Source organism: Rhinopithecus roxellana, chromosome 1 (assembly GCF_007565055.1).
Source record: "Rhinopithecus roxellana isolate Shanxi Qingling chromosome 1, ASM756505v1, whole genome shotgun sequence".
Classification (NCBI taxonomy): Eukaryota; Metazoa; Chordata; class Mammalia; order Primates; family Cercopithecidae; genus Rhinopithecus; species Rhinopithecus roxellana.
In genome coordinates, this window is record NC_044549.1 from 187,893,353 (window position 1) to 187,919,352 (window position 26,000).

The window sequence follows — 26,000 nt, forward strand, 5'->3', positions numbered from 1 at the left end:
TTTCAACAAAACACCATCAGTTTTCAGTGTATTAGTCTTTTCTATTTAGACATGCAAACAGATGTGAAAGTATAGTCATATTTTTATATACTTGAGATTATATGCAGTATTGTATCCTGATTTTTTCCACTTCCTTCATAAGCGTTTCTCCACACCATCAAAACCTTTTTTGTAGTTTCTTTATCCTATGTATCCAGTAAAACTTACGTACACTTTCCTTTATATTTAAACATTGAGATTACTTTCACTTCTTGCCATTGTAAAAAGTGTTGTGATAAACATCTTTCTGCATAAATCTTTGTCCCAATCTCTAATTATTTCCTTAGCCAGATTCCTAGAATGGGAATTTATCAAGCAGAGTGCAAAGACTTTTAAAGTCCCTGATATATTTTGGTAAACTGAAAAACAGTTTTCATTTCATGTAAACTTCCTTTTTAAAAAAATAGTTACTTTAGAATAGAACAAGATGAGTGGGATTTAGGGTCTGAAAAGAGAGAAAGAGGCCCTCAACAATATAGGGCCAAGCAGAGTAAGTTGGTAGCCCCTAGAAAAATGAATCTGGAAAGAACCTGGAGTGGGCTTTGGCAGAGGGAGAGAGCTCATATTAATGAGAGCAGTGGGGGCTGGTTCCACAGGGAAGGTGAATTCTGAACTGGGCCTCACAGACAGGTTTTCAATAGGGAAACAAAGAATTAAGAGGAAGGAGGGGCAGGCCAGGCAAAAAGCTGAGACAGGGATTCTAGAAGCATACGCAGAGAAGCGAAGTGTGAGAGGATGGGAGCCTCAGTGTGTTGTCCCTCCTGAGTCACTCTGGCTGCCCCTGCCTCTCACTGGAGGCTCCAGTCTGCCCCAGTGGCATGGGGTGCCTCACACTTACGCCATCTCCCACCCTTGTGCTTTCCTTGGCCTGCCCCTTGGCCCAGAAATGTCTCCAACCTCAATAATCCAGTCATCTTGCAAGTCTCAGTGCAGGTGCCCCCTCTTCCATGCAGCCTTCCTAATTCATGCCTGGACTCACCTCCATTCATACCCTGTCTCCAGCTTGGGATGGGGGCTGGGGTTGGCTGTCTCTGTTCTCAGCCTGAGCCCAGAGTCTCTTCCAGTGAGGTGCTCAGAAAGTGTCTGTAGAATCCTTTTAAGAATACCTGCTGAGTCAGAGATGATGCAGCAAGAAGGGAGAGGCTGATAATGAATACTGGGCACTGTGCTTATGGGGGATGGGTAGGAAGGAGCCCATGCAGGTAACAGAGAGGTCAGGCAGACAGAGAGACCAGAGGAATGTAATAAACATTATATGAGATGATTATATAGGAGGTACTGTAACTCCTTCTTAGATTCTTACTCTCATGCACAGTCCCTCAGACTGGCTGTAAAGCATATCCTCAGAGTGCTTATTAAATATCCAGATTCCTGGGCCCTACTCCCCCTCAGAAGGTCTGGGAAGACACCTGGGAATTAGTGCTTTTAACAAGCTGCACAAGGGATACTGCTGTGAGTGATCCTTTGGCCAGCATTTGGGGACTGTTGCATGGCACCTTTAGGGCCTAGTAGCATTTCCAAGTCTTGTTAGAAGAGTGTTTACCAATCTTGCTCTAGGAAGCGCTAGTTCTGAAAAATACTAACAGATATTGAACAAAGAGTTCCATACTTAAAAAAGTGATAAGAATGACTGCAAGGTATTTCTCTTTCTTATAGAATCACAATGCACATGGACATAGTAAAGGCTCTAAAAAGTCCTGCAGTAAAGAAACCACATTAGGTGTGCTAAACCTCGGCATTCCTAAACTCTTCTAATCTGGAAGCAGTGTTCCACCAACCAAAGTTTGGAGACCCTGCCATAGGAAATTCTGCAGATGACCTGCTGGAATCTGCACGCCCACTGCTGCATGGTGCTCCTGCTTATTTGCATGAGAGCGTTATGCATTTTGCCCCTGACACCAGGGCAGCTCACATGGTGAAATCACAGCCAACAAGGTTTTATCAAACACCAGGAAATGACAACACTTCCTGGCTTACACATCTAGGCTTACAAATTAAGAGGATAATCCAAACCAACTTTAAATTCCCTTAAAAATAGGTTTCCTCTTTTGAGTGAACCATTGAGTAATTCTGCTATAAATAAAGTCTTAGTCTCTTTGTTCAACTTTTATAATGGCGTATTTTACATTCAAAAAGGCTAAGGCTTTTAAAAGAAACCCAGCAGCACTCATCAGTTTATCCCTGTGTGACCCTGACTATAATCCATGTCATTAGAACAAGTCACAAGGGTAGGTAAACTTCTTTGGGGCAAAAAATCCCAAATTAGCAGAGCAATTTACAGGGGGTGGTGGCAGATTGTCTAATCTGAACTTCAACCTCAGAAGTGTCATCCCAACCAGGCAGGCCTTAAATTCCTTATCTGTGCCCAGAGGGTTGGACTCAAGTCCTCTGCAGCTGTGACCACCCCTACCCGCTTCAGTTCTCACAGAATCCCTGACATCTCATTCTCCTACAGACAAGAGGGTTGGCACCCACCTGCAGGGGTTGGGGAGAGTGCTTTGCCATGGTCTGGGCCTTCCATCTGGGGTGGAGATCTGAGCAGTTTGCTGTGATGATGCCTGCGTTGTAAACATATGGGCTCAGGGTATGTCTGTCCTCCAGCCCTCAAAACCACCCAGGGATTTTCAGATTTTTTCTCAACCTGCTTTTATCTACTTTAGTTCACTCATTCCACAAATAACTGTCGAGGGCCTACTCTGTGGCAGGCATTGCCAGGTGCTGGGACAGAAAGCCATGTGGGTCTTCATGGAGAGTCCTGTCCAAGACAGTCTACTACTTTCCATGTGACATGGGTGAAGGCAGGGAAATTAGTACATTTCTACTCTTTTAACATTTTCTTCAATAGTTCTCAAAAAAAAAAAAAAAAAAAAGGAATCACTGTTGAGTAGGGGTTAAGGACATGGCTATTAGAATCAGATAGACTTGAATTCAAGACACATTTTCATTTGAGAAGCAGGGATAACAACACCTGCTTTTAGGCTCTTGTGAAGGTGAAGGAGACACACACATTTTGAAGCACTGGCACAGTGCATGGCCCACAGCTAGCTCCCAGAAAAGCTGCCTGCTCTCATTAGGAACTAGTACTTTAGAAGGCAATAGGGTGACGGCCAAGAGCCAGGGCTTGCAGCCAGATGGCCTGGGTTGAATCTCAGCTCCTCCACCAGCTGGCTGTGTGACCCTGGGTGGGTGATTTCAAGTCTCTACGTGGATGGTGCTGCATCTGCCAGTGAGGAATTATGACAGTGCCCACCTCTGATGGGTGGTTATGAAGATTAAAGGGGTTAATATACACGAAGTGCACTGGGCATTTCAAAGATGATTAGACTTCCACAAATTTGGCATGCCTGCCTTCTTTAGTAATCAATCTTCTGCAAATCATGAGATATCTATATATGCTTTTGTCAAACATAGGCAATTATTATACACCCCTTCTTGCATCAATTTGATCTGCCAACTTCCACTTCCTGTATTATGCATTTACTAGAGCTGTATTTAGGGGGCAGTAGTGCCTGGTGGGAAAAACATATGCTTTTCAGCCAGAGTGGGTGGGTTTAAGTTCAGGCTTTTTTGCTTGAATGACCCTGACACCCTGTAGTATTGATACTCTCAGAGCCATGTGGACCTCATCTGTAAACTGGTCATGAAAGTTAATGCTGGTCTTATCTACACTGAGTATCACAAGATCATGAATGAAAAAGTGCTTCTACCTTGCCAAACACTGGGGAAGTGGCCTGCAGCTGAATATCATTGGGAGGGGGCACAGTGTTAAGTTCTAGAATTAGACTGGGTTGGAATTCTGGCTCTAACTAGTAGCTCTGGAGTTTCAGTGTCTCTAGTTTCTTTATCTAGAGAATGAGGGATAACGACAGAACCTACCCCAGAGAGCTTTTGTGAGGATTAATTGAAATGCTTGGCACTAGCCCATACAGAAAAAGAGCCCAATAAATGTTAACTGTTATTATCATTACTTTTGGTCTATCTTCCCACCAGATTGTGAACAGGGACACCACTGAATTCATCTTTATATTCCTAGCACCCATGAAAATGCTCCTTAGGTCTGCTGAATTCAGGAATGATGGAAGGAGTGGATGAATGAATACATTTAACCTGGTTCAAAGCCCTTCCAGATTATCTCAGCAGAGTCTTCTTAGAGCCTGGCTAGACTCAGTGTTTTCATTATTGTTTTACTGCTTTGACTTTGGTAAACTTTATTTCTGAGGATTCACCCTTGGACTGGTATGGGCTCTCACATCAGACTGAAGTAGATCGAGTCTCACCTCCACTTTCTAACTGTAGGACTTGAAGTATTTTACAACCCTTTCTGAATCTCCATGTCCTCATGTATAAAACAGGGCTAAACTCACCTACCTCTTGGAGTTGCCGAGCTTATTAGATATACATGAAAGAGCGTGGCACACATAGAGGGTGATCAGTTAAAGATGGTGGTGTTTCTCATTTTACTTACCTTGAAGGTACTAGTTCAGGTTGACCCTACTTTGAATATTAGCTGGATCTCTGAACTTTGTTGTGGAAATAATTACTTTCAATACAACATGCATTTGCCAGGGACTTCCACTGTGCCTCCATGGGGCATGACCATTACTGCTTCTTGCTGCCTGCCTGAGTGGTACCTTGGGCCTGTGGACTGACCCTGGGGGCATGTTCTTGGTGTCCTCAGCAGCCCCACTGGTCTTCAGGAAAGATTGGAGGGTAGCTGTGACAGGTGTAAAGCCAGCCACATCAGTCTCCCAGCCTGCAGATCCCTATTTTTGAAGATGGCCATAAGCATGGCTTCAGAGCTCCACAGATGGGAGCCCCATGTCCTGTTTATTTGTGTGTGACTGTGATTAACGTAGCCTCTCTGAGCCTCAGTTTCTTTATCTGTAAAATGAGGACAACACAAGATCATGTTTGCAAAGGGATGCATGAAAGGGTGATGACGATGATGACGATGACGGATTACATCAAGTGGCATGTGACTAAGGCCTTGCCCACAACACAAGGAAAAGGTGAGTGACATATGTTATCAAGTGTCCTAAAGGCATGGAAGTTGACCTAGATTTAAAAAATTAGAATAAAAAGAAACAATCTTATGGGGAAAGAAGGAATCCTTAATAAGCTCCACAGTGAATTTCCATTATAGAGATGTTTGTTACTATGCCACTATGATGTAGATTCACTATGGACATTATCAAGAGGAAACGAAATGGAGCAAAGGATGGGGTGGATTTCTACCATGCTTCTAAAACCACCTGACTTTACAATTATAACTGGATTTTCAGTCTTACAAATCCTCAATTTTGATACTTTTCAGAAAGTGTTAGTAATTAAACACAAATGCAGTTGGTACATTTTGGAGATGAAACTCACTCCAAATAATAATTTTAAAAATCTTAATCAGCATTTGATAAAACTGTGTTGACTATAGCAGTGATTCTCAATTTTGGTTGCACAAAATACATATGGGAACCTTTATGAAAATAGCAATGTTTAGAACCCATCCCTGACAAATCAAAATCTCTGGGGTGGGTGGGAGGAGGTGAGCATTTGAAAAAGCTTATTAAGTGATTCCTGCAGCCAGAGTTGAGACCACTGGTTTGGAAGGATCTTGGTACTGATCATAAACTTAATTCATATACTTGGCAACAGAAGCTGCTGGCTAGCCATATATTAGAATAACCCGGTAGCTTTTAAAAATCCTGATGCCCCAACCCAGACATGCTAGTCTCTGGGGTGAGACCCAGACATGGGTACTTTTAAAAGCTCCCTGGGTGATTCCAGTGTGCAGGCCAACACCAAGAAACACAGGAATAAAGGAGATATTAAAAAAAAATTAAAAACAGGCCGGGTGTGGTGGCTCATGCCTGTAATCCCAGCACTTTGGGAGGCTGAGGTGGGCGGATCGCCTGAGGTTGGAGTTGGAGACCAACCTGGCCAACATGGTGAACCCCTACCTCTACTAAAAATACAAAAAATTAGCTGGGCGTGGTGGTGTGTGCCTGTAATCCCAGCTACTTGGGAGGCTGAGGCAGGAGAATTGCTTGAACCCGGAAGGCGGAGGTTGCAGTGAGCTGAGATCGTGCCACTACACTCCAGCCTGAGCAACAGAGTTTAATTCATAAACTTGGCAGCTGAAGTGGTGGGCTAGCCTGTATTGGAATCACCACGGAGCTTTTTTTTGAGACCCTATCTCAAAAACAAAAAAAAAAATTAAAAAGAAAACGAATGCGTTCAGTACAATCTTAGCTCACTCCTGTATTTTGCAGCCAAAGCACAAGTAATCATAAGTAGTACTATGGTCAACTCCTATTTATCCATGAATGGCTTATCTGTTTTGAGGACAAATTATGGGCCAGCATTAGGGATTCAGGGAAGGTAGCTAACATTATTAAGTACCTACCATAAACCAGGTGTTTTGCCCTTCACACAGAATCCTAGTGAAGTGGGTGATGTCATTTCCATTTTATTAGGTGAGAAATTGAGACTCAGTGAGGCTAAATCACCTAAGTCATTCAGCTAGTAAATTTGGCTCTAAAACCTGTGTCCTAGGCTACAGTGCTTCTCACTGGGTGGAGGAGAAAGCGTCTGTTTCTGCCTACATATTCAAGCTAAATTACTTGTTGGATGATCTATCTATTCTCTTGCTTCTATTCCCCCTCTCTTAGCCTAGATAAATGAGAAATGACTGAATGACTCATTCTAAAAGGATGATCTAGGTGTCAATTTATTCCTTATATAATTTTCAATATATGGGTCTTTGTTTATACTAATGGGTAGTTTGAAAAAATGAAGAAGAGCATGTGTCATAACAATTATTTTATAATGGCTCTCCTTTTAATTTGGCAACAGGTTCTGAAGCAACACTGTAACTGCTGAATGCTTCCGGCTGCTTCTTTCCCCAGTAAAAGGTAAGTAATAAGAACCAGGATATAAAAACTAAATGATTACCTCTACTAAAAAGGTAAACCTTTTTCTCCCAAGTGATTTTGAAGACAAGTAAAAAATGAAAACTAAAACTTATTATGAACAGGCCTGTCAATCATTCCACCTTATCCCTTGTGCCTCCCATTTCCTGCCGATCCTAGGGGTTCTAAACAGACAAAAGACACAGCAATTTGCAATCCCTTCCAGCAGAGCTGGTTGTCATTAGTGATGAGGCAGGCCATCCTCACAATCCCAACAGCCAGGAGACGTTCTGCTTCTCTGGCAATTCCTCTTAAAGTTTGCAGACACAAGCTAGTGACCCACTACCCTAACATTCAGGGCTGGCTTGGGGTTTTAAACAGTTTGATTACTTATGCTGAATACAAATAGAAATTCCAGAAGAAAAAATAATCCAGAGTAACTGTTTCTAGATTTATAGTCTTTTTTCTATTTCACATAAAAGTCTAGGTTTACATAACCCAGGAATTGTACAATTAAAAAAGACAGCTTATTCTAGAGATGTAGTTTTCAACCTAGACTATGATAAAAATAACAAAAGGTCCCACCTACTGAATATTATTATGTAGTTCTGGGTCAGGAAAGTTATTTACATTTAAAAAATCCTCATTAGGTTTTGCTGTCTCTATTTTGCAAGTGAGAAATATGTCTCAGAGACGTCAAATCACTTGCTCAAAGTCACACAGCTACGCGCTAGACCCCAGTGCTACAGTCATCTGACATAAGGTTGGGTGTTTCTACAAAGTGCTTTTGAAAGTATAGTGTTTTGTAATTTTTCTGCTCAGGGACCTCTCTGAGAATGTGAATCTGTTGGTCTCTCTCCTGCTAAGTAGAAACTGCTTCTTGGATATTTGCTGAGAAGGCCTGGCAGAAACCCAGCCCCACAATCTGCCCTACCTTTTACCCCGCAGGCTCTGCAGACATCTCCCGTGACCTCTGGTCATCACACAGTAGAGTGACTACCATTACCTCAGCACCTTCACTGTCTCCATCCACTGTGCCTGCTCACTCTCCCAGGGGTCCACCCGGATCCAGTCGGATGTCTGCAGGGCCAGCCGGGCCATAGCCACTCGGTGATGAGAAGCTGCGAGGTCTTTCTTCCCATAGTTGTCGTTGACAGGAGAGATGATACCCTGGATGACCTGGTACATTCCTAGGTAAGAGAGAGAGCAGTGGTGTTGCACATACAGACAGATGCTCGCCACCTGGCAGCCTGAATTCAGGCAGGTGCTAAATATCTCCAGTGCCTCATTGTGAGTGGGAGTAGACTCTGGCATTCTCTCATGGGGCAGAAAGGGTAGCTCCTTTAGGCAAGGGTAAAGGCACTACCTTAGTGAACGTGTGCTTCTCCTCTAGAGTCTTCTACAACCCAGGGAGCACTGAGAGAAAGGTTTCTCTGCTGAGACAAAGGCTGTGAGGGTGGAGCTCAGGCAAGGGTCCCATACAGCAGTGTGGACAGTTAGGATCAGGATATAGCTGAGGAACAGCATGACTTCCCCTCCTCTAGGAATTAACAGGGGCACTATTTTTGCCCTCTATGTGAGGATGAAAATTATATATAGTTTCTTAGCCCAAATGGGGATTTTGAGGATGAAGGACAAAAGGATGAGATTTTAGTGTGAACTAGGGTTGGTGGGTATTGGCTGTAGATGGACTGCACAGCCACCACTGACCTGGGAGGAATGTGCTGATAATGGAATGGGAAAGTGTACTTTGAAATAGACATGGACTGTGCTCACTATGATAACTGCTCTGTAGATCTTCTAAATCCACATGGGATTCATCTGGTGAGAGATACATTTTCATGTGTTAAGCTCCTAAAACTAGAGGATTTATTATTGCAGCTAGCCTAGTCTATCTCGACAAATATGTTGTTACGAGACATTCCCTGTTATTTCTAGTTTAAGAGTGCCTGCCATAAATGAATGTTGACTTTTATTAAATGTTTTTCTGCAACTCTTGATTGTGCGATTTTTTTTCTTCTTTACTCAGTTAATATAGTAAATTGCATTGATTAATTTTCTAATCCTAAACTAACACTGCATTCCTGAGATAAGCCCTATTTGGCCAAGATATATTACCTTTCTTGTGTACTGGTGGGTTCACTTTGCTAATTTGTTTTTTAGGTAGTAAGACAGGTCTATAATTTTCCTTTCTCTCACTGCCCTAATCAGGTTTTGGTATCAAGGTTATGCTAGCCTCATAAAAAGTGTTGGAGAGTTCTTTTCAATCCTGTAACAGATCTTGTGTTAGGACTGAAATAACTTTATTTTTGAGACAGAGTCTTGCTCTGCCACCCAGGCTGGAGTGCAGTGGTGTGATCTCAGCTCACTGCAACATCCGCCTCCTGGGTTCAAGCAATTCTCCTGCCTCAGCCTCCCGAGTAACTGTGACTACAGGCATGCGCTACCATGCCCAACCAATTTTTTAATTTTTAGTAGAGACAGGGTTTTGCCATGGTGGCCAGGCTGGTCTCCAACCCCTGACCTCAAGTGATCCACCCATCTCAGCTTCCCAAAGTGCTGGGATTATAGGCATGAGCCATTGTGCCCAGCCTGAAACAACGTTTTTTTTTTTTTTTTTTTTCTGAGTGTTTTGTAGAACTCACCAGTGAAATTTTGTGAGGCTAGAGTTTAATTTGTGCTGTCACCGACAGGAGAGATGATACCCTGGACGACCTGGTACATTCCTAGATAAGAGAGAGCAGTGGTGTTGCACATATAGACAGACGCTCACCATCTGGCAGCCTGGATTCAGGCAGGTGATAAATATCTCCAGTGCCTCATCCTGAGTGGGAGCAGACTCAGTAGTCAAATTTTTGACTACTAATTTAATTTCTTTAATGATTATAATTCAGATTTTCACTTCTTCATGATTTTGGCCACTTACATTTTCCAGGATTCTGCTCATCATATCTCAAATTTGAAATTTACAGGCATAACGTTGTTTATGATATTCTTTTATCTGTTTAATGTATTTTATCTGAACCATCTGCAGTGATGCCCATTTTCATTCCTAATGTTGGTTGTGACTTCTTTCTTTATCCTTGGGCAATATTGCTAGAGGCTTGTCATTTTCTTAGTTGGTTCTTTGCAACTTCTGGCATATTGGTTTTCTCTACTGAAGGTCTGCTTTCTGTTTCACTGATTTCTGGTCTTATTTTTAATAATTCTATCCTTCTACTCTACTGGTGTTATTTTGCTATTCTTTTTCTAACTTCTTGTGGTGTACGCCTAAACTTAATTTGCAGTCTGCTTATTTCCTTGAGAACTTGTTTGGAGGTTCTAGCAGAGGAGTGCAGCTACTTGTATACCCTTGACTGAACACCGGTCCTCCTCTATCGGGGATGGTCATCCTCTTCAACCAAGCACGCAGCTTCAGGAGGGACACACATGGAGCGGTGAGGGAGGAAGGGGAACCCGCCTAGCCAGCCAGATCAACCGAATCAACTCTGGCGATCAATGGGGTGACAGATGTCGCAGCCAGATCGCCCTCATATCCTTCTTTCCTACTACATACAGTTCAGGCTATAAAATTGCCCTCTAAGTAATCCCACAAATTTTGATATGTAATGTTTTCATGATCATTCAGTTCCAAGCATTTTCTAATTTCCATTATTACCCGTCTGTTTTGATCTATGAATTATTTAGAAGTATTTTTCTTAATTACCAAACTGTGATTTCTGGTTATCTTTTTGTTATTGATTTCTAGCTTAGTTGCACTGTGGTCAAAGAATATACTCCATATTGATTCAATCTTGTGAAACGTGTTGATATTTATGTCCTAGTATATGGTGAGTTTTGGTAAATGTCCTACGTGTGCTTAAAAAGAATGCATATTCTATGGTTGTCAAATGTAATGTTCTGTCCATTCAGTCAAGATTACTAATTGTTTTGCTTAAATCTACGTTCTAATTATTTTTTGTCTGGCCGCTTTTATTAGTTATAAACAGAGGCATGTTAAAATCTCTCACTATGATTGTGGATTTTCTGTTTTTCTTTTCAGTACTTTCAACTTTCATTTCATACATTTTCAGGATTGTTTTATAGCTCAGAATATGATCTATCTTAGTGAATATTCCATAGGTGCTTAAAAAATGTATATTCTGCTGTTGGATGGAGAGTTCTATTACACATCAGTTTGATGCTGTTGTTGAGTGTCTTTCGTTCTATACCCTTGCTGATTTTCTGTCCAGTAGTTCTGTCTAGCAGCAGTAAATGGGCAGTTGTGGGGTGTTGAAGTCTCTACCTGTAATTGCGAATTTGTCTATTTTGCCTTTCAGCTCTATCAGTTTCTGCTCCATGTATTTTGGGATCCTGTTTTTGGTGTGCACACATTTAATGGGCTTTCAATAAACTTTTAATTTTGTTTATTTTGGTCATAATATCTATAAATTCTGATGAGTTTTTCATCAAATCTGGGGGTAAGCGACTTTCTATAGTTTCTTTTTTCTTTAGACATAAATGCTACTTTTAAAATCTGTATCATACAATGCCAATTTCAAAGTCTGTACAGTTTATTTCTGTTGTCTGTTTTTTCTGATAGTTCTTAGTCATATTATTTTCTTTTGTGCCTAGTTATTTTTGTATGTTTTCTGGTGAATGCCCCTGAGCAGTTATTTGTGAAGGATCCTCCAGATCTAAGATAGATATTCCAGAGACACTTCATATTTGCTTTTGTCAGGCACCTAGAGTTACTAAAGCTCATGAATAACCTGAAATCAAATTCCTGGCTTGAGTTTTTTTGGCTAATCCAGGATGGGAATTTCAAATCTGAGGAAGGACTCGTGTGTGGCTACTTCTTCCTAGGGATATTTTATCCTTTCACTTTTCTTCTTTTGCTTGTCTCAACACTAAGGCACTAAGGCTTCTCAGAAGTTCTCTAGGATTAGGGAGAAAAGGTGAATTAAGATCTAGTTCACCTTACCCCTGGGGGTATAGCTCCCTGTGGGAAGTCAACTCTGAGGCCTCTCAGCTTGGAAGGGATCCAGTCTCTGAATTCTATTCTTCCCGACTTGCATGGCTGCTGATTCACAGCTTAAGTGAGCAGTCCTGGCAAGTGCTCACAGGGCACCAGTGGCTCTGGTGCTCCCATAGCCTGCTAACCTCTCTGGTTACAGGTGTTTATCTCTCAGTTTTTTAGCTTTAAAAGTGAAGTTTGCTAAAGAGAAGAAGAACAGAAAACCAATACTGCATGTTCTCACTTACAAGTGGAAGCTAATGATGAGAACTCATGATCACAAAGAAGCAACCAACACATACTGGGGTCTACTTGAGGGTGGACAGTAGAGAGTGAGAGGAGCGGAGAAAACAACTAATGGGCACTAAACTCAATACCTGGGTGAGGAAATAATCTGTGCAAGAAACCCTCTGTGACATGAGTTTATCTACAAAACAAACCTTCACATGTACCCTCGAACCCAAAATAAAAGTTAAAAAAAGGTGAAGTGTGGAAAACGTTCTACCCACCAGTTTTTGTTGTTGTAATGGGAAAGTTGATCCTAAGAGTGTAGCCTGCCCCTCTGGAAACTGGAAGCATTTTCCATGCATGGTAATCCTGGCAGGCCCAGGCTCTCCTTCCTGAGGGCTGAGGTACTCCCTCCTTCAAGGGGATGGCAGAACCCAGCTGAGAGCAAGGAGGTCATATTCAGTTTTTGACTCCCACAACTGGCTCTTGAAACTCATTTCAGAGGTAATGCTTGTGAAGGTTAAAGCTTTCATTTAAAAGAGCCAGGCTATATTGAGAAAGAAAAGGTTTATTTAAGTTCCAAAAGTTACTCTTAAAATAATCAAGAACCAGAAAACCCAGGGAATCAGAACGCACAGTTTCACTAAAGCCCACAGAGCAGTAAAAAGAAAAGAATGTGAAAACAAAAACAAAAGGCCCTTCTGGGCCTGAGGATGAGGTGAGGTGGAAGGATGGGCAGAAGGGCAGAGAATAACCTGATAGACAATGTCTGTGGTGACAGTTTAGACAGGCATTAGGCCTGCTCTCTATATTCTCATAACCTGCAGAGATAAACCTAATTTATATTGGGGTTTGGGAGGGCATAGTTAAGAGGCCCAGTTAAATCTGGCAATGGTAGAGCAGTGGAGTTTACATTTTGCTTCCCACCTGGAATTCTGGAAGACTACCTTGCACTGCCCTGTGCCAATATGGAACGGCACTGACAGGGTAGAAATGGCATGTGGCGTGTATAGCAGAGAGGGCTTCGGAACACTCTCCTTCAGCTTTGGCAGGGCATGGCACAGATCCACAGCAATTCTAAGTCTCCTTGAGAGGAATAGTGAAGGAGGCTGAGAATTAGCAGTCAGCAGGTACTCGGGCTACTAGCGGGTAGATACAGGGTATAGGGAGTACAGTCCAAGGCCAGGGACTATGGCATTGGCAGTACCAGGGGGCGCCTAGGCACAGATCCAGACAGCAGGGATATAATGCCTGAGACAAGAAAAGCTGAGGAAGCTTCAATAGTAGAGTGACAGTGGATAGATGCCAGTGCCTAAGATTAAGGACAGATCCCTTGGCTAGAAAGTAGTGAGGGCAGCTGCCCTGTTTTGGAAGCCAGGATGCTAAGCCATCCAGGATGCTTAATGCACTCTTGGGGAGGTAGGCAGGAAAAAATGCACTTGATTAATAACTAACCTGTAAAAGACTAAGCTGAACATTAAAAAGTTCACAACTTCAAGAACCCCTTGAAGTGGCACGTTTTTTCACAATTCATGGAACGGTGGCTTAAGATCAAGTTGAATGTTACAGAAAGCAAAGTTAGTGATCTTTCTGCACATCTGAGCTCCATGTTATACATGGGACATACATGCTACTTCTTTTTCTCTTCCTGTTTAAAAGGAATGGGGGCTAAGAGGACTAACTCCTGTTGGGTGCTGACTTTCTTGAGCAATTTCCATTTAGCCTTCACATTAATTTCTGTTTTATAGAAGAAAATGGTGGAAGGACAGGGCTCTCCCCAGGCAGCTCTGCTGGGTATGTTGGATACCCAGGTGTCACCTGTGATGCTTTAGCTCATCTTGATAGGGCAGGCCCTGCATTGAGAAATCAATGCTTTTTATTATACCCAGGAGAAAAGAGTCAATAAAAATAACAATTTGATCTAAAACTCCTTCTTGCCCTCCAAATGGTCATAAGTCCGAGCCTTCTCCCTTCCCCACTGCTCTTGGCCACAATCCCAGTGACCCTCCCAGTTCCTCCCCCACTAGATGCAGATACTTCTCCTGTGACCCTCTGCTGCTCAGACACATCTCCATTACAGCACCTGTATGAACATGATTCATCTGCCTGTGCCTTTCCCATGACACTGAGCGCTCCTTAAGGACATGAACTTGTCTTTTCGTTCTGGATAACACGACGAGCACATCAGTTAGAACAAAGATATACCATCCTTACAGACAGAATTCCTTGTTTATCTCCACCCTCTCTGAAAACTAATAAAATGATAAAGGAATAAACAAAGTATGAAATCACAAGAGCAAAGAGAGTGCAAAAGGAGACAATAGTTGGGAAAATGCAAAACATTTTGGACACTGGAGAGCTGATAAAAAACAGTAACAAACCAAGCAGAGTCTTCTGCATGCAGGGAAGGCGTAAGAGGCAAGCTGCGCAGTAGCAGAGGCCCAGAGTGGCTGAGGAACTGGAGGAGCCAAGAACCTCTCCAGGTGGGGGTGCCAGAGGGCCTGAAAACAGGAGGGCCAGTTGAGAGTTTGTCTGAAGAGTCCTTAGATCCACCCCAGCCTTCAATCGCCTACCTTATCCTCCCATTGTGGCAGAAGCGCAGATATCTGTTTTCTGCCTGGGTTGGACCACAGAGAACCTTCATTCTCAAATATAGGCACAGTTGAGTACGGGGAAGTAACATCTTTAAGACAGAAAGATTAAGTATGTTTCCCAGAATGTCTCTCTGGGGAACAGACCTACCTAGGAGAAGACACCAACATCTATACACATTTGGGGGTCTTGACCTAGGACCTGACCATATAACAGTGCGGCCTACCAGCTTTACACTCACATCAAGAGCTTCTAGCCTGCATCTGGGGCCTGATCTGCAAACATGAGTGGACAGTCTAGGAAGAGACAAATTTTGGAAAGGTGCTTACCATGAAAGACAGAGACTAAAATAGCTACCAGGAGCAAAGGAACTTGGAGGATACAAAGGCAATGCAGAAATTGTATGCAGGATTTTCAGGAATTGTATGCAGGAATTGTATACTACAAAGAAGAAAAGACTAGAGCTTTTATCTATGAGGTGCACATTGAACTAATAGAAATTTCTGAAAGAGAACAGGAGAACAGAAGAAATCATCAAATAAATAAGACATTCTATTTTCCCAGACTAGAAGGACATACATTTTCAGAATCAATGGTCCTCTGAGAATCAGCATTTGGCATAAAAGAAGATTCACACAATGGCAAAATCTTATAAAATTTTAGAACAGTAGGTTTAAACAGAAGGTCCTAAAAGTTTCAAAAGAGATACCAGAGGTTTAATATACAGAACTTGGAAAGCAGGATAGCGTTGGATTTCTCAACAGCAAGTCTTGAATCCAGGAGACAGTGGAGGGAAGTCTTCAAAATGTTAAAGGAAAATAATTTCCAACCTTAATTCTACATTTGGCCAAACTACCAACCAATTGGAACAGGGGTCAGCAGGCTTTTTCTATTACGGGACAGATAGTAAATAGTTTAGGCTTTGCAGGCCACATACAGTTTTTATGGACTACACACAAACTTTGCTGCATAATTTTTGAAGCCATTTAAAAAATGTAAGCAAACCATCCGTAGCTCACAACATAAATGAAAATAGGATATGGGTCAGATTTGGCTTGTGGGCTGTAGTTTACTGCCCTTTGAAGTATGGCATGAAGTTGTGTTCGTACATGCCAGGTTTCAGAAAATTTACCTCCTCTATACCCTTTTTTCACAAAGATGCTGGAGGATGCATTCTACCACCCAAATAAAAGAGTAAACCCAAAAGCAGAAGAGAAGACATGGGATCTAAGAAACCCAAGGGTTTTGAATCAGGAAACAGGCACAGAGAATCCCCAGGGAGACAGTGAAAGGTAATCCCAGGATGACAGTATAGTGGGTACACAGAGCTGGATGTCCAGATAGGACCTGGAGGGCTTTAGGAGGGATATGGGCAGACAAAAAATGGAACAGACAGATCACCTGATTAATTTGTCTGTACTAAGAAGAGTTTTAGAGATCTTTTGGTAAAATTGGGACTGAATTAATGATAGGCATAAGGAACTAAGGCAACAAATAAGTGAACAATTATTAACTCTAGGAAAAACCCCAAAGTTTATATGAGAGGCAATGGAATCATAGTGCACTGCATGGTTTTGTTGACACTATTTTCATAGACATAAATGTGAACAGTAATATGAATTGAACCCAAAGTTATGAGCTAATCAATTTGGGAGCACGTGGTGGAGGCGAGGTGTAAATGGGAGGGTGAAGGTGTGAGAGAGTGAAATCTTCATTTTTCCTGAAGGAAGCCAAGATATATTATCTAAATCTGAAAAAAACAAGATACAACAGTATAAGCTTGTTATTTAGAAATGGCGAGTCAAGTACCAGAGAAAACATCTGAAAGAGGCATAAGTGATTGCTCTGGGAACCAGGAATTAGAAATGAGGATGGAACAAATAACACTATAAGCCTTAGAGTAACAACTTTTATTATCTAATAAATTTATAAATATGATATATAAAATAAGCTTAAAAATTAATGCACACTGTAGAAATACTACAGTCTACTGAAAAGTGTGAAGGATAAAAAGTTAATAAAACATATCTAAGAGGTTAACATGGTTTATATTATAGTTCATTTTGTATTTTTTTGTATATTTTTCTTCAAATAATGTAAATTCATTTTTATATCTTCTTTATTTAGATTATATGATAAGTGTTCTTCTTGGTCATTAGCACTCTTGAAAACATCACTTTACGGCAACCCTCTTTGGGTCCCCTCCCTTTATATGGGAGCTCTGTTTTCACTCTGTTAAATGTTGTAGCTGCACTCTTCTGGTCCGTGTTTGTTATGGCTCGAGCTGAGCTTTTGCTTGCTGTCCACCACTGCTGTTTGCTGCTGTTGCAGATCCCTCGCTGACTTCCATTCCTCCGGATCTGGCAGAGTGTCTGCTGTGCTCCTGATCCAGCGAGGCGCCCATTGCGGCTCTCGATCCGGCTAAAGGCTTGCCATTGTTTCTGCACGGCTAAGTGCCCGGGTTTGTCCTAATCAAGCTGAACACTAATCAAGCTGAGCCACTGGGTTCCATGGTTCTCTTCCGTGACCCATGGCTTCTAATAGAGCTATAACACTCACTGCATGGCCCAAGATTCCATTCCTTGGAATCCGTGAGGCCAAGAACCCCAGGTCAGAGACCACAAGGCTTGCAACAATCTTGGAAGTGGCCCGCTGCCATTTTGGAAGCAGCCCGCCACCATCTTGGGAGCTCAGGGAGCAAGGACGCCCTGGTAACATTTTGGCAACCCAGATGGGACCTCCAAAGCAGTGAGTAATATGGGACCACTTTTGCTTGCTATTCTGTCCTATCCTTCCTCAGAATTGGAGGAAAATACCGGGCACCTGTCAGCTAGTTAAAAACGATTTGCGTGGCTGCAGGACTTAAGACTCAGGTGTGAGGCTATCTGGGGAAGGGCTTTCTAACAACCCTCAACCCTTCTGGGTTGGGGACATTGGTCTGCCTGGAGCCAGCTTCCACTTTCAATTTTCTTGGGGAAGCTGAGGGCTGACTAGAGGCAGAAAGCTGTTGTCCCAAACTCCTGGCAGTAGCTGGTTGAGATCATGGTGCAGCCAGAAGTCTCTACTCAACAGTTGCCCATGCATGCACCCCTACCTTTCCTTCTGACCCATACCTCCTGGGTCCTGACTGTGACTTTCTTGAGAGGGTAGCCCCAAAATTCTCCTTATCTCTGAATCTACTTCCTCTGATCCCTGCCTCCTAGGTACTAAAGGTTCAGACTTTCATTTCCTCTAGCAAGTTGTATCTCCAAAGGGATCTAAGGAAGCTCTACGCTGAGTCCTTAGGCATCTAGGCTATAAACCCAGGGAGTCTTGTCCCTGGTGTCCCTCCCAATTTAGACATACAACTCTCGACATGGGCAGTTATGTGGGACCCATTCCCCACCACCCTTGCCAGGGCCCCAAGTTTGTGGCTAAGAGGAGGGGAGAGAGAGAGACAAGGAAGAGAGAGAGAGAGACACATACATGGAAGAGAGAGAGACAGAGGAAAGAAAGAGAGAGATGGAGGGGAGAGAGAGACAGAGGAGAGGGAGAGAGACGGAGGAGAGAGAGAGAGAGACAAAGAGGGAGTCAAAGAGTAAAAGAAAGAGAAAGATAAAAGTAGTAAAAACAACAACAACAACAACAACAACAACAACAAAAAACCCAGTGTGCCCTATTCCTCTAAAAGCAAGGGTAAATTTAAAACCTATAATTGATAATTGAAGGTCTTCTCCATGATCCTATAATACTCCAATACTACCTTGTTGTCACTGTAAACAAGGGCATAGCCCGAAAACACTGAGACCACTGACAACCCATAGCTTTCCTATCAAAAATCCTTAACCCAGTAACCCATTCAATCTGTAGTGGCATTCAATCTGTAGCAGCAACTGCTTTGCTAACAGAAGAAAGTAGAAAAGTAACTTTTGGAGGAAACCTCATTGTTAGAATAATTCTGAACTGGTGAGGTGTGCTAAGTCAAAAAAGCAAAAAGGTAGCTTACTAACTCAAAAATCTTAAAATATGGGGCTATTCTGTTAAAAAAAAAAAAAAAAAAAAAGGTAATTTAACACCAACCACTGATAATTCCTGTAACCCAACAGATTTCCTAACAGGGGATTTAAATCTTAATTACCATACAAAGGTCCGACCAGACCTAAGCGGAACTCCCTTCAGGACAGGAGATAGATGGTTCCTCCCAGGTGATTGACGAAAAAACCACAATGGGTATTCAGTAATTGATACAGACTCTTGTGGAAGCAGACTTAGAAAAATTGCCTAATGATTGATCTCCTCAAACATGTGAGCCGTTTGCACTCAGCCAAGCCTTTGTGTACTTACAGAATCAAAAGACTATCTCAATCCTGACTCAAAACGTTACCTATACCCTCTCTGAAATGAATTTGCATAAGAACTGCTTTTATGGGACTGCATCTTGATGGGGCAGCTGGGTTGTTATGAAATACTCAGGAACCCAGCCCAGCTCTAGGACTCACCCCTGAGCACAAAGGCAATATTGGGCACACTGGTAGAGGACCACTAGAATCCAGCAGCCTGGACCCCTTTCTGTGTGGTCAAGAAAGGCGGGAAAACAGGTGCAGGACTGCTACATTGGTGAGTGTAACTAACCCGACAAGCAAGCAGAAGTCCTTGGGTGGTTACGCACCCTCGAAAAGAGCTCACTTCTGAGCACAAAGCCAATGTTGGACACGCTGGTAAAGGACCACAAGAATCCAGCAGCCCAGGGCCCTTTATTTGTGGTCAAGAAAGGCGGGAAAAGGGGTGCAGGACTGCTACATCGGTGAGAGTAACTAATCCAATAAGCAGAGGTCCATGGGTGGTTACACACCCTGGAAAGGAATAAGCATTAGGACCACAGAGGATGCTCTAGGACTAATGCTCATCGGAAAATGACTAGGGGTGCTGGCATCCCTGTGTTCTTTTTTCAGATGGGAAATGTTCCCCCCAAGGCAAAAACACCCCTAAGATGTATTCTAGAGAATTGGGACCAATTTGGCTCTCAGACGCTAAGAAAGAAATGACTTATATTCTTCTGCAGTACCACCTGGCCATGATATCCTCTTCAAGGGGGAGAAACCTGGCCTTCTGAGGGAAGTATAAATTATAACACCATCTTGCAACTAGACCTCCTTTGTAGAAAAGAAGGCAAATGGAGTGAAGTGGCATATGTACAAACTTTCTTTTCATTAAGAGACAACTTGCAATTATGTAAAAAGTGTGATTTATGCCCTACAGGAAGCCCTCAGAGTCTACCTCCCTACCCCAGCATCCCCCTGACGCCTTCCCCAACTAATAAGGACCCCCCTTCAACCCAAATGGTCCAAAAGGAGATAGACAAAGGGGTAAACAATGAACCAAAGAGTGCCGATATTCCCCGATTACACCCCCTCCAAGCAGTGAGAGGAGGGTAATTCGGCCCAGCTAGAGTGCATGTACCTTTTTCTCTCTCAGACTTCAAGCAAATTAAAATAGACCTAGGTAAATTCTCAGATAACCCTGACGGCTATATTGATGTTTTACAAGGGTTAGGACAATCCTTTGATCTGACATGGAGAGATATAATGTTACTGCTAGATCTGACACTAACCTCAAATGAGAGAAGTGCCGCCATAACTGCAGCCCGAGAGTTTGGTGATCTCTGGTAGCTGTCAGGTCAATGATAGGATGACAACAGAGGAAAGAGAGATTCCCCACAGGCCAGCAGGCAGTGTAGACCCTCACTGGGACACAGAATCAGAACATAGAGATTGGTGCCGCAGACATTTGCTAACCTGCGTGCTAGAGGACTAAGGAAAACTAGGAAGAAGCCTATGAATTATTCAATGACGTCCACTATAACACAGGGAAAGGAAGAAAATCCTACTGCCTTTCTAGAGAGACTAAAGGAGGCATTGAGGAAGCATACCTCCCTGTCACCTGACTCTATCGAAGGCCGACTAATCTTAAAGGATAAGTTTATCACTCAGTCAGCTGCAGACATTAGGAAAAAACTTCAAAAGTCTGCCTTAGGCCCAGAGCAAAACTTAGAAACCCTATTGAACTTGGCAACCTCTGTTTTTTATAATAGAGATCAGGAGGATCAGGTGGAATGGGACAAACAGGATTGATAAAAGGCCACCGCTTTAGTCATGGCCCTCAGCCAAGCAGAATTTGGAGGCTCTGGAAAAGGGAAAAGCTGGGCAAATCAAATGCCTAATAGGCCTTGCTTCTAGTGCGGTCTACAAGGACACTCTAAAAAGATTGTCCAAGTAGAAGTAAGCCACCCCCTCGTCCTTGTCCCTTATGTCAAGGGAATCACTGGAAGGCCCACTGCCCCAGGAGACAAAGGTCCTCTGAGTCAGAAGCCACTATCCAGATAATCCAGCAGCGGGACTGAGGGTGCCCAGGGCAAGCGCCAGCCCATGCCATCACCCTCACAGAGCCCCGGGTATGCTTGACCATTGAAGGCCAGGAAGTTAATTGTCTCCTGGACACTCCTACTCCCTTAGGCCCAACAAGGACTCCAAAAGAGTGTTAAGGACCTAAAAGCCCAAGACCTAGTAAAACCATGCAATAGCCCCTGCAATACTCCAATTTTAGGAGTACAGAAACCCGACAGACAGTGGAGGTTAGTGCAAGATCTCAGGATTATCAATGAGGCCGTTGTCCCTCTATACCCAGTTGTACCTAACCCTTATACTTTGCTTTCCCAAATACCAGAGGAAGCAGAGTGGTTTACAGTCCTGGACCTTAAGGATGCCTTTTTCTGCATCCCTGTACATCCTGACTCTCAATTCTTGTTTGCCTTTGAAGATCCTTCAAACCCAGCGTCTCAACTCACCTGGATTGTTTTATCCCAAGCGTTCAGTGATAGCCCCCAACTATTTGGCCAGGCATTAGCCCAAGTATGAGACTCAAGCCAATTCTCATACCTGGACACTCTTGTCCTTTGGTACCTGGATGATTTACTTTTAGCCACCCGTTCAGAAACCTTGTGCCATCAAGCCACCCAAGCGTTCTTAAATTTCCTTGCTACCTATGGCTACAAGGTTTCCAAACCGAAGGCTCAGCTCTGCTCACAGCAGGTTAAATACTTAGGGCTAAAATTATCCAAAGGCACCAGGGCCCTTAGTGAGGAACGTATCCAGCCTATACTGGCTTATCCTCATCCCCAAACCCTAAAGCAACTAAGAGCGTTCCTTAGCATAACAGGCTTCTGCCGAATATGGATTCCCACGTACAGCGACATAGTCAGACCATTATATATACTAATTAAGGAAACTCAGAAAGCCAATATCCATTTACTAAGATGGACACCTGAAGCAGAAGTGGCTTTCCAGGTCCTAAAGAAGGCCCTAACTCAAGCCCCAGTGTTAAGCTTGCCAACAGGGCAAGACTTTTCTTTATATGTCACAGAAAAAACAGGAATAGCTCTAGGAGTCCTTACACAGGTCCGAGGGATGAGCTTGCAACCCATGGCATACCTGAGTAAGGAAACTAATGTAGTGGCAAAGGGTTGGCCTCATTGTTTATAGGTAGTAGTGGCAGTAGCAGTCCTCGTATCTGAAGCAGCTAAAATAATACAAGGAAGAGATCTTACTGTGTGGACATCTCATGATGTGAATGGCATACTCACTGCTAAAGGAGACTTGTGGCTGTCAGACAACCATTTACTTAAATATCAGGCTCTATTACTTGAAGGGCCAGTGCTGTGACTGTGCAGTTGTGCAACAGTCTCTTAATGCAGCCACATTTCTTCCAGACGATGAAGACAAGACAGAACATAACTGTCAACAAGTCATTGCTCAACCTACGCCACTCGAGGGGACCTTCTAGAGGTTCCCTTGACTGTTCCCGACCTCAACTTGTATACTGATGGAAGTTCCTTTGTAGAAAAATGACTTCAAAAAGCGGGGTATGCAATGGTCAGTGATAATGGAATACTTGAAAGTAATCCCATCACTCCAGGACCTAGTGCTCAGCTGGCAGAACTAACAGCCCTCACCCGGACACTAGAATTAGGAGAAGGAAAAAGGGTAAATATATACAGACTCTAAGTCTGCTTACCTAGTCCTCCATGCCCACACAGCAATATGGAGAGAAAGGGAATTCCTAACTTCTGAGGGAACACCTATCAATCATGAGGAAGCCATTAGGAGATTATTATTGGCTGTACAGAAACCTAAAGAGGTGACAGTCTGCCACTGTTGGGGTCATCAAAAAGAAAAATAAAAGAGAACTGTGAAGTGAATATTAAAGCCAAAAGAGCCGCAAGGCGGGATCCTCCATTAGAAATGCTTGTAGAAGGACCCCTAGTATGGGGTAATCCCCTCCAGGAAACCAGGCCCCAGTACTCAACAGAAAAAGTAGAATGGGAAACCTCACGAGGACATAGTTTCCTCCTCTCAGGATGGCTAACCACTGAAAAAGGGAAAATACTTTTGCCTACAGCTAACCAATGGAAATTACTTAAAACCCTTCACCAAACCTTTCACTTAGGCACTGATAACACCCATCAGACGGCCAAGTCATTATTTACAGGACCAGGCCTTTTCAAAACTATCAAGCGGCCTGTGAAGTGTGCCAAAGAAATAATCCCCTGCACTGCAGGCCATACCTTTCAATCCCTGTATCTTTAACCTCCTTGCTAAGTTTGTCTCTTCCGGAATTGAAGCTATAAAACTACAAATGGTTCTTCAAATGGAGCCCCAAATGCAGTCCATGACTAAGATCTACTGCAGACCCCTGGACCGGCCTGCTAGCCCATGCTCCCAAGTTAATGACATCAAAGGCACCCCTCCTGAGGAAGTCTCAACTGCACAACCCCTACTACACCCCAATTCAGCAGGAAGCAGTTAAAGCGGTCATCGGCCAACCTCCCCAACAGCACTTAGGTTTTCCTGTTGAGAGGGGGTACTGAGAGACAGGACTAGCTGGATTTCCTAGGCTGACTAAGAATCCCTAAGCCTAGCTGGGAAAGTGACTGCATCCACCTTTAAACACGGGGCTTGCAACTTAGCTCACACCCGACCAATCAGAGAGCTCACTAAAATGCTAATTAGGCAAAAACAGGAGGTAAAGAAATAGCCAATCATCTATCTCCTGAGAGCACAGTGGGAGGGACAATGATCGGGATATTAAACCCAGGCATTTGAGCCAGCAACAGCAACCCCCTTTGGGTCCCCTCCCTTTGGATGGGAGCTCCGTTTTCACTCTATTAAATCTTGCAACTGAAACAAAACAAAACAAAACAAAAAAACCCCATCACTTTTAATAGGTACATAATGATACAGACTAAAAATATATTTAAAAAATTTGCGTTAGAATCCAAGTATGACTATCTTTGTAGATCTTGGTTCCAGGTCTTGGATAGTTTTTAAAGATAAATTATCAGAAAGAAAATTATTGACTTGAAAAGTTTGGGGGTGTTTTGCTATATCTTGCTAAACTGCTTTTCAGAAATAAGAAGAGAAAGTCACCAGCGGGTATGAAAGATGCCATCTCATTGCATCAGGCCATACTGGGACTGTTCATTTAAAAACACCTTTGCCAGTCTGTAGGAATATTTTGTGGTTCACAAATTGCATTTAAAATTACTGATGTGATTTTAAATTTCTTATTAGACATTTCTATTTCTCTTTTTATGAACTGCCTGCCTACATTCATTGATCATCTATCTATAGACACATATGAACTATTTTAATAAGTATAGTCATCCCTTGGTATCCATGGGGGATTGGTTCTAGGATCTCCCATGGATACCAAAATTCACAGATGCTTAATGCCTTTATATAAAATGGTGTAATATTTGCATATAACCTATACACATCCTTCTGTATACTTCATCTCTAGATTACTTATAATATCTTTAATACAATGTAAATGCTATGTGAATAGTTGTTATACTGTATTGTTTAGAGAATAATGACAGTATTTTTTCCCCTAATTTTCTTTTATCTGTGGTTGGCTGAATCTGGGGATGCAGAACCCATGAATATGGAAGGTTGGCTATATATTAAATATTTGCCTGTTGGGTCTTTCGGCAATCATATAGAGAGGACTCTTCCAAATCATGATTTCCCTTTCACTCAACTCAAGTCTGGCTGCTGGGAATTAGGCCCAGGTCTTAGAATGACTAAGTTTCCCCACTCTCTGTGAAGTAAAACCTCAGGTCTTCAACTCAGGGATCATTTCTTCTGTCATTTTCTGGGTTGTTATTGCACCTCTGCTCTATTGTCTCGCATCAATTCTGTATATCTCATCTCATAATTATCATCCCTTATCTTTTTCTTGAGTTCTGGGACTGGTGTTCTAATTTTCTATTTAGTGCCAGAAATAGCCTTCCTGCTGCCCTCCCTGAGCACTCACTGGGCAATGGGGTTTTCATTCCTGAAGCATTTCATTGTCCACAGACTACACCTTTTTCACAACAGGCTGTTGTTTTGCATTATCACATTTTTCTGTTGAGTCTCATGGAGAACCAGAAATTTAAAAATTTTATATTCTTAAATGGACAGCCACTTGCCCTGAATCTGTCGCCTGGTCCCTACTTTGGAACTGCAGTCCCTTCTCGTATGACCTATGGTTTTTCTCTGACGAGTCAGCCTTTTCCAGAAAGGTCTATCTGTCCCTGATGGGCTGCTGGGTGGCCCTGTCAGAGCCTAGGTAGGTCCTGTTTAATTATTTTGCTCACAGTAAAAGGATAAAGGCAACATTTAGGCCTACCGGAATTTTTTTCTCTGCCCCTGGAAATATACTGCCTGTGTAGTTCCAGGAGGTAGCCGCAGGTCAAAGGAAACAGCCATTGACAGGGAATTCTCCACATTTAGGTTTTATGTTTAGTATTTTACTGAGTGAAATACATGCGGTAGGAAATCAAACTGCCTTTTTTTCCCCTCCAAATACTTAAGTGACTATATTGTTTTCTTTTACTAAATAATCTCCCCCCAAATCCCACTGATTTTTTGTTTTTACCTTATGTTATCTTTTTATATAGAGTCATGTTCCACTATGCTGTCTGGAGTCAGTATCATACCCATTTAATCACTTTCAAAAACAATTACCTTTTGATATCTCCAAAAGCTTTCTGAGCACCTGGTTAGTCTTCTGGGAGGACCTCTGGATACTTTCTCAGGTTAACAAATAAAGAAAAATATCCACCTATTGGCATTTTCACCGGAAAGCCAATCAATAAATGGCTGTTTTTGTGAGGAGCTGGCCATGTTTCCATTTAGACCAGCCTCAGAACAGGCCGAGCT

The 26,000-nt window shown here is 42.7% G+C and overlaps 1 protein-coding gene across 4 annotated transcripts in view; it reads right to left on the reverse strand.

Moving 5' to 3' along the window:
• The window catches only part of NMNAT3 (nicotinamide nucleotide adenylyltransferase 3), a 113,643-nt gene that overhangs the window by 9,659 nt on the left and 77,984 nt on the right, over positions 1–26,000 (reverse strand). For all 4 annotated transcript variants that reach the window (XM_030934678.1, XM_030934674.1, XM_010356586.2 and 1 more), the window contains 2 exons: positions 7,951–8,134; positions 2,515–2,597 (listed from right to left, as the gene is read on the reverse strand). In XM_030934678.1, the coding sequence (XP_030790538.1) occupies positions 2,515–2,597; positions 7,951–8,134 (267 nt within the window). The remainder of the gene's footprint in view (positions 1–2,514; positions 2,598–7,950; positions 8,135–26,000) is intronic.